The sequence below is a fragment of the Gracilinanus agilis genome, unplaced genomic scaffold (assembly GCF_016433145.1).
Source record: "Gracilinanus agilis isolate LMUSP501 unplaced genomic scaffold, AgileGrace unplaced_scaffold7081, whole genome shotgun sequence".
In the NCBI taxonomy this organism is placed as follows: Eukaryota; Metazoa; Chordata; class Mammalia; order Didelphimorphia; family Didelphidae; genus Gracilinanus; species Gracilinanus agilis.
The window spans coordinates 1-8,408 of NW_025397721.1; the positions used below are offsets into that span (position 1 = coordinate 1).

The window sequence follows — 8,408 nt, forward strand, 5'->3', positions numbered from 1 at the left end:
GAGCAGCAGCGGCGCCTGCACCGCCTGGAAGCCGCCCCGGCGCGCGCTGTCAAGGAGTACGCGCGGCCAGCGGCTGGCAAGGCGCGGCCTCCCCCGAGCCAGCTGCGGCCGCCGCACGTTCTGCTCGCCACTGTGCGCTACCTGGCGGCAGAGGTAGCTGGCAGGGCCGACGTGCCCGCGCCCGATGTGGCTGCTTTTGTGTGGGACCGGCTGCGCGCAGTGCGCCTGGACCTGCTCCTGCAGCCCACCGCGCCCCCGCCAGATGCCGCCGCCGTGCTCGAGGCCGCGCTCGCCTGTCAACTGTGCGTAGCGGGCCCGTCTGGTGGCGGTACCGCCCGGTGCCCGGACTCGGGGCTGGACCCACAGCTGCTGCACGCGCAGATGCAGGAGGCCTTTGGCTCCTTGCGCCGCTGCTATGCAGACACCCCCGGCCCCGAGGCCCATCCGCGCCAGGGCTTTTTCCAAGGCCTCTTCCTGCTCTATAACCTCGGTGAGTGGTGGGGCTGGCCCCTAGTGCAGATGGGGACACTGAGGCCCACGGGGAGGAGGGCTCCGAGGATGGAGGCCGGGAGGGAGGCTCAGACTGTCCCTGTCCCTGGCGGCTCCAGTCACGGCGCTGTCCATGGTCCTCCTCCCTCCCTCCCTGCAGGCTCTGTGGAGGCCCTGAACCAGATCCTGCTACTGCCCCGAGGCTTGCGCTCCTGCCCTGCCCTGTGCGAAGCCCTGGCTGTGGATGCCGCCTTCCGAGAGGGCAACGCCGCGCGCCTCTTCCGCCTTCTCCGGGCCCTGCCTTACCTGCCTAGCCTTGCCGTCCAGCGCCATGTAGGACCGGCCCGCAGCAGAGCCTTGGCCGCTCTGGCCCGGGCCCTGGGCGTTCCCAGTGGCCAATCTTACCCGCTGGCCCACCTGGCCCGCCTCCTTGCCATGGACAGCTTAGCGGAGACCAAGGCGCTGTGCCAGGCCCACGGGCTGGACGTGGAGGGGAAAGCCGGGGAGGAGCGGGCCCTGTTCGTGCGGGGCCACTTCTCCGAGAACGCGCCCCTCCCAGCCCTGTCCTGTAGCCTGCTGGTGAACAGCAAGTTAAGGGGGCAGACTCTGGAGCAGGTGGTCATGGGGGAGGCAGCGGAAGACTCGGAGTCGGGGGCGGGGGACCGGGTGGGGGTCACTGCGGACCTTCCCCAGACTGAGCAGGAGGCGGAGGAAGCCCATCCCAGGACGCCTAGGTGAAGGGGAGAGCGGCCCCAACATCCTCAGCCCAGGCCCCCTCCCGACTCAGTAAGTATGAGGCTGGGTCAGGCCGGAGGGGAAAATGGATTCCTTGGAGGTGAATGAGACCCGCAGCAGCCCTGCCCTGCATCAGAGCACCCTCCATCACCGGGCCTTGTGATGTGGAGGGATTTGAACTCAGCCCAGAGTCTCCTGCCCCGCTTGGACCTCTCCGCAGAGAAAGAGTGCCTCAGGGAGGCTGAGGCTAATAATAAAGGACCTTCTTACAGGCTTACGGTTTTCAAGCTCTCTTGAACAGACAGCATTGACAGGGGACAGATCTTAGGGAAAGGGGGACAGCCCAGCCCGGATGGGGCATGGCAGGCATCTCACAGGGTCAAAAAGAGGCCACGGACTCCAGGGAGGCTGCTGCCCCCTCCACGGCCATCACTGCAATGCTGAGCTGCTTCCTCACAGCGGCCCAAGTGGTCAGGTCACTCGGGGAATTCATGGCCTCAAGGCAGGCATTGGCCAGGCCAGGGAACGTGGACACGGTAGACGTTCGGGGGCCCCAGAGCACGTGGCTGTAGGGAGAGAGGAGAGGGCCAGGAAGCTTGGTGGGGGGGGGTTCGGTTGCCAGCATACCCGAGGCTCCTAGCAGGAGGGGGGTGTGCCAGGCCCACACATGCCAGGGTACCCTCACCTGTAGTAGTATTCTTCAGGGAAGGCCCGGGAGTTCAGGAAAGCTCGTTCCAAGAGCATGAGCTGGTCATTCACCATCCGGACCTTCAGAGGGCTGGGAGGAGGCAAGGGGGAAAAGGAGGGTCAGAGAGGCCTCGCAGATGGCACCAGTTATCTCCCCCACCACCACCATGTGCCAGACCTTGGGCTAAGCCCCAGGGACACAGGCAAGAAGCTGGTGGCAACGGAGGGGACACAAAGAAGGGCCACCAGCAGGGCACCAGCCCCTCCCAACCCTCACTGCCCCCCCCATACCCAATAGGGTGCCAGGGCTGGTCACGTTCACCTCTGCAGCACCTCCCATGGCTTCTGGGACAGCCCCAGCCCAGGACAGGTCCTCATCACCTCACTCCTGGGTGACAGTGGGTGCCATGTAGGGGGAAGACCAAGTAAGCTAAAGGTGGCCTTTGTCTGGCCCAGCCCAGGCTGGGGATGGGACGCGATGCATCCTCGGGCCCTCTCCCCGTGTCTCAGACCAGGAACTCACTCGGACGGGTTCTCCTTGAGGGTCTCAGCGAGGTGGTCCAGGGTAGCCGCTGCCTGTTCAAACCTTTTAACAGCTGTCACCAGGGGCCCTGCAGGGGGAGGAGAGGGCATCTTGCTCAGCCAAGGAGGGCCCGGGACAGGTGGCACTGGTCTGGGGTGGAAGGAGCTGTCCAGTACCCAGGCTGATGTTGTTCTGGGTTAGAGTGGGCTCCAGGCCCTCCTGGGCCGCCTGTAGGAAGCTCCAGAGCGTCTCATTGTAGTCGCTGACTCGGAAGGGCAACAGGAGGCTGTCGCTGAGACGCAGCAGGACATTGGCAGCTGTTCGGGCTACGGCCTGGTGGCTGGTGAAGCCTGTCCACAGAGAGGCACAGAGGCGGGGTCAGCCCTGCTCCCCGAGCTCTCCACTCTGGCTCCCCTCAGCCTCCCACTCACCGGGGTCAAGAAACGTCTCCACGTACTGGAAGGTGTCGAAGGCAGTGTGGTAGGTGGGGTAGATCCGGGCCGAAGTCTTGCTCTGGGGGAGTGAGGGAAGGGGGGAAGGGGCTCAGTCCAGCAGACAGGCCCAGGGTGAGGATGAGGAGCCTCAGGAATAATGGATGTGACACAGACACCCAATGGCCATAGGCAAAGCTGGGGATTTTTAGCTGGAGCACCTCGGGGTGGGGGGGAGGAATGAGCCAGTTGGGGGCACTGGAGCAGCTGGGAACGGAGGGGGTCCGGCCTGTGGGAAAGTTGTGTCTGGGCCCCCAGGGACCTCGCTCACCTGATCATAGGTGTAGGCAATGTCCATGGAGGAGATTCCCAGGAAGTGGACGAAGGCTGCGTAGTCACTCCCGGAGCCCAGTGAGCCCAGGCTGCAGAAGCAAGGACAGAAAGGGGTCAGTCCTACGTTTGTACCCCTTATTACACATGGACTTGTTTCTCCCTGGAAGGAAGCCCCTGGAGGTTTGGGGCTGCCATATGTTTGTATTAGTAGCCCCAATGTCTAGCCTAGTGCCTGGAGTGTGTAGATACCTAATAAATGCTTGCTGATCCATGGATTATTTGGCTCCTGGGTCCCCTCAGACCGCAGGCTCCTCCTCACCTGGGTATGAGGCCGTGAACAGGGCTGCTCCGGTTGCTGTGTTGGAGCCAGTTGTCATAAACTGTCAGGCTGCTGGTCCCAGGTGCTCTGACCTGGGCAGGTAGGGATGGAATGGGCACGAGAGCCCTTCCCAGATGGCCAGATTTCTCACCCAGACTCCCCCTCAGCCTTGCCCTTTGCCCTCTCCCAGCACCTCTTTGGCTGCAGAAAAGATAACACTCTGGACAGGGGGGGTCCCCTGGGCCCTCAGGGTAGCATTGGCTGAGGAAGGAGGAGTGAAGAGAAGTTAGTGCCCCTCCCTTGCCCCCCACTTCCTGTGAGCAGAGCCCTGGGGTGCTGCCCCTTGATCTCGCCCCAGAACCTGACTCACAGACCCCCCGAGTTCGCGGGCTCTGGCTTTCTTGGCCCTACCAAACACAGCGATGTCCACATTGATATATGCCACCGCGCGCTCCTGCAGCTTGGTAAAGAACTCCTGGGGATCGGAGAGCAGAGGTCAGCCGGTCAGCTCCCTCCAGCCTCCCTCCTGCCCAGTCCATGGGGTCACTCACTTCTGTGAACTCGGTGGAGCCGATGAGGCCAAACTCTTCAGCTCCCCAACTTGCAAACACGATTGTCCGGCGAGGTCGCCACTTTCCTGGAGGAGACAGAAAGTTGGGCGGCAGAGCTCTGGGGGTCCTCGGAGCGTGGCGCGGGAACGAGGCAGTGATGGGACGTGGGGTGGGGGGGCCCTCCGGAAGCTGCCTTAGGAGAATCCAATTCATCAGCCCGTAGAGAGCTTCTGAACTGGCCCCCTGGTCCAACCCCATCATTTCACCGGGGCGGAAATGGGCCCAAGGTCTTGGCAGGCGACAGCAATGACGGGATCAGGAGCAAATCCAGGGCGATGAGGTCAGAGGGAGGTTGGGAGGAGGGAAACGTGAGGAAAGGGGGGTAAAAGATGGAAGGAAGCTCGGGGAGTTTGAGGGAGGTCCGTGGGCCGGGGCCGTAGTCTTACCCTTCTTCACCAGGGTCCCCAGCACTCGGGAAATCTCCAAGAGTACGGCAGAGCCACTGCTGGGGTCCACAGCCCCATGTACCCAGCTGTCCCGATGGTTCCCGTAGAGGATGTAGCGGTCTGGGCCAGAGGAGGCAAGAGGGTGAGCAGAAGGGGCCGAGGCTGGAGCAGGGGTTCATTCCCAGGGCTCGCTGGGAGTATGGCGGCAAGTTGGCAGAGGGGCTTCCTCACCAGGCTCCACGGCCCCCCGGATGATGCCCAGGACGTTGGAGGAATTCCGGAGTTCTAGCCGGTTGTAAACAGTGACGTTCACCTGACTTTAGGGGAAAGGCGAAGAGGTCATAAACCAAAAAGGAGAGAAAAGGCAAAGGCAAGGGGGTGGGAAGAGAGAGAGCAGGGCAATCCGAGGCTGGACGAGTCCTGGTCAAGGACACCTCCTAGATGCTACCCCAGCACTGAAGGGGAGGCCCGAGGGTCCCTCTCTCCCAGCCCTGAAATTCTGTGGGGAACAATGAGCCTGAGGAGGGGACAAGTCCTACGTGATGGAGAGAAGCTGGAGTCAAAGAGAGGAAGGAAGAGGCCAAGGACACCAAAAGGAGGGGGTCCCTTCCTCACCTATCCTGGGGAAACGTCCCATTGTCCAGGAAGCCTGGTCCCAGCCTGTAGTCACATCCCAGGGCCCCCTGCCAGGCATTAGGAGCTAGATCCCCATTGAGGTTACTGGGAAGGAGACAAAGGGTTAGGAACATGGAACAAGGAAGTAACCTTAGAGAACATCTGGCAGCCCCTCGTGACAGGTGGGGAAACTGAGGCCCACAGAGGGAAAGGGCTTGCCCAAGAAGCTTGCCTCATCTCACCGCCTAGCCAAGGGGTCTAGAGCTGATCTCCCTGGGAGTAAAAAGCAAGGTATAACCCCAGAAGCCCCCCCCACCCCGCCCCAAGCAGATGAGAAGGGAAGCTCACCAGAGTAGTGTTTGGGCATCCTCAAAGCCTATTGGCTGGGTGGGGATTGGGGGGAAGCCCTGGATTTCTGCTGTCTCTAGGCGGAAACCAGAAGGGGTAGCCGGAAAGTAAGGGGTTAGAGGGTCCCCAAAATGCTCATAATAAGAACCCCGCTCCACCCCTGAAGGAGGCAGTGCCCAGGAGTTTGGAAATGTCTCATTAGGAAAGCTCAGGCCGTCATTGATGTCCCCAGGGTCCGTGTAGACCAGAAGTCCAGCCACCCCATGCTTGGCTCCATTCACGGCCTGCAGGGGACAGAGGACAGTGACGGTGCCGGTCTCCCTCCGTCCTCTCTTCTGTCCCCAGGCTCCCATCCTCTTGCTCTGGGGCCAAATAAGGCTCAATAACCTCATGAGTGGAGTCCCAGCTCAACAGCTGGGTGAACCCCGTCATTTTACAGAAAGCCTGGGCCCAGCCTGCCCTCACCTCCCAGAGGCCCCTTCCAGGAACTGGGAGCTACAGGCCCAGTGAGGCTCCTGGGAAGGAGGCAAAGGTTCGGGTCCTGGAATTCAAACGCATTTGGAAATCTCTTTCAAGGATCTCTCAACCCCCTCATATTAGGGGCGTCCCATAGCCTGGCCTGAAAGGCGATGCCCGCTGGAGGGGAGAGGGAAAAGGAAGGCCCTTCCAGAGTGGGCAAATGGGCCAACCCATTTAGGGGACAGTTAATAGCGGAGCCAGGATCAGAACCCAGCTGGGCCATGCCACGCCCCTGCTCTCTTTCCGGGTGTCAGTGTCCCCTCCCAGGAGGCATCGCATGCCAGCTCACCTTGGCCCCTCGCCCAACCCCACCGTAGCGAGTCAGGGCTATGGTGCCGTTGAGATTAATGCCCCGACTCTCCAAGTGGGCGTAATCTTCCTCCGAGCCTCTGTTGGCGTAGACCAGAGGACCCTGGGCCCAAGGAACAAGAAGTTAGAGCTCCAAGCCTGGCCTGGAGGAAGCCGGGGGGAAACAAGAGATGAGGCTGGGTGGGGTAGGAAGAGCCGTATGTAAGAGAAAGGTCCAAAGGATCTGAGAACCCATCGACCACCTTTTACTGAAAAAAGGAAGATAGGGGCCCCCAGCGGGGAAGGGACTTGCCCAAGGACACCCTGCCAGGACATGGCCAAAAGTTTTGTCATTTCTGCTGGGTCTCCCAACTCCAGATCCAGAGAGAAAGCTGGAGGGTTAACTGGCGGGTCCCCTTGCCCAGGAAGGGGAGCTGGAGGGCCCGTACCTGAGGGGACCCTGGTGGGGCATAAGCCGCATAGGGCGGTACCACGTCTGGGTCTCCCTGCTCCCCAGTCAGGTTCTCCTCGCTCTGCCGGGCATTGAAGAGAATCTGTCCCTGAGGGCTCACTGTGGGGAAGCAGGATGTTAGACCTTAGCATGGGAGAACCGGAAGGAACTGAGCCCTCCCGAAGCCGCTAGGACAGGCTAGTTGTACAGAAGAAATCACGCGGCGGTGTGGCAGAATTTGAACTCTGCTCTTCTGAGCCCACATCCCCCAGGAGGCCGGCTGGCTCTGACTCCAGGTTTGGGCTCCCGGGCTCGTGGATCCCCGTCGGGCAGAGCCTTACCCACTTGAACGCTGTTGGGCTGCTCCTGGCTCGGGAAGGACAGTAGCACCTCGTAGACCCCCTTCCTGGCAGCATCCAGCCCCCACTCGGGGTTCTGCCACCTTTCCAGAAAGAGCTCTACAAGGTAGTCATCCCTCGAGCTGGTGGCCAGATGGGGCTTCAAGGACAGCTCCCTGCAGGGAGGCACGAGGGGGTCCGCTCAGGGGGGGCCCGGGGGCCCCGGCTCGTCACGAGGACCCTGGGCGGTGGGGGAGCAGCCTGGAGGAGCGGGGGCCTGGGGCACCGTGGACGGAGATGCTGGGGACAGCCGCCTCCTTTCGCACCTGAGGTTCTCCCGGATCCTGCTGGCATCCAGTTGGCTCATGACATTGTCCAGCAGCTCCTGATCCAGATCTTGGCTGAGGCTGGTGGGGCCGGTTGGCTCGGCCTTCTTGGGAATGGCGAAATGTCCCAAGATGATGCCCAGGCTAAAGAGGGCAGCGACCCCCAGCGCCAACAAGGTCCCTTTCCACCACTGCATGATGCAAGGAAATCCCTACCAGTGCAGGCTGGGGACTTCTTATAGACGGGGTGGCCATGACCCTGGTTAACTATTACCCTGGAGGACCTGCCCTTTGCACCTGCCTGGAGGTGGAGAGAAATAGGGGTGCCACGATTCCAGGGAACCAGCCATCTCCACGTAGAGGACCTTAGAGGGGCTACCGGCCAGGTGTGCTGCTGCCTCAGCCAGCCTCAGCTTTCCCTCTCTGTCCCCACTCACCTCCCCATGCGTGACCAAGGCAGGGCCATTCGCCTTCCACAATAGCTCTCCAAGGATCCCTTCCCTCCTCTGCTCTCATCCTCCAGAACTCATCATCCCTTGTGGGCACTGCCAGGTGCACCCTTCCTCCTCCGCAGGTCATCCTCTGGACAGCTGCCCAAACTCTCTTGGTACAGTGACAGCCTAGTCGTGACACTGCCCAGCTCGAGAAACTTCTGGGAAGGGAGGGAGGGAATAAGAATTTAGCAAGCGCCTACTGTGTGCCAAGCACGCGACGATCCTTATCTGATCAATCCTCACCACAACCCTAAGAGGGAGGTGCTGTCATGATCTTCATTTTGTCGTCATCCGGAGCTCTCAGGCTTGTCCTACCCCTCATGGCGCCGTTTGGGGTTTTCTGGGTGAAGATATGGTGAGGTCGATCGTCTCCTTCTCCAGCTCATATTTTTTTTTTTTAAATTTTAAACCCTTTAACTTCTGTGTATTGACTTATAGGTGGAAGAGTGGTCAGGGTAGGCAATGGGGGTCAAGTGACTTGCCCAGGGTCACACAGCTGGGAAGTGTCTGAGGCC

At 61.2% G+C, this 8,408-nt stretch overlaps 2 protein-coding genes across 2 annotated transcripts; one reads left to right on the forward strand and one right to left on the reverse strand.

Moving 5' to 3' along the window:
* Window positions 1-3: 3 nt before the first annotated feature.
* Window positions 4-1,492, forward strand: SAC3D1 (SAC3 domain containing 1; the record flags this gene model as incomplete). Its single annotated transcript, XM_044685209.1, has 2 exons — window positions 4-490; window positions 650-1,492. Coding segments are annotated over 2 exons (1,065 nt in total), but the record flags the coding sequence as incomplete, so codon positions are not given.
* Window positions 1,493-1,507: 15 nt separating this feature from the next.
* Window positions 1,508-7,596, reverse strand: NAALADL1 (N-acetylated alpha-linked acidic dipeptidase like 1). Its single transcript, XM_044685208.1, has 18 exons — window positions 7,400-7,596; window positions 7,077-7,249; window positions 6,734-6,855; window positions 6,286-6,408; window positions 5,478-5,761; window positions 5,130-5,234; window positions 4,746-4,831; window positions 4,515-4,634; window positions 4,069-4,154; window positions 3,929-3,992; window positions 3,711-3,778; window positions 3,518-3,609; window positions 3,197-3,287; window positions 2,866-2,947; window positions 2,611-2,784; window positions 2,435-2,522; window positions 1,910-2,002; window positions 1,508-1,790 (listed from the first exon to the last, which is right to left on the reverse strand). The coding sequence occupies exons 1-18, from the start codon at window positions 7,594-7,596 to the stop codon at window positions 1,604-1,606; spliced, it is 2,235 nt and encodes a 744-aa protein (XP_044541143.1). The 3' UTR covers window positions 1,508-1,603.
* Between the last annotated feature and the right edge of the window lie 812 nt (window positions 7,597-8,408).

Coding starts and splice junctions, on each gene's coding strand:
- NAALADL1 (XM_044685208.1), bottom strand. CDS start 7,596: ATGCAGTGGTGGAAAGGGACCTTGTTGGCGCTGGGGGTCGCTGCCCTC. Junction 6,856..7,076: donor GCCCAACAGCGTTCAAGTGG/GTAAGGCTCTGC, acceptor GCTTCCCCACAG/TGAGCCCTCAGGGACAGATT. Junction 2,523..2,610: donor CCAGAACAACATCAGCCTGG/GTACTGGACAGC, acceptor CTCCCCCTGCAG/GGCCCCTGGTGACAGCTGTT.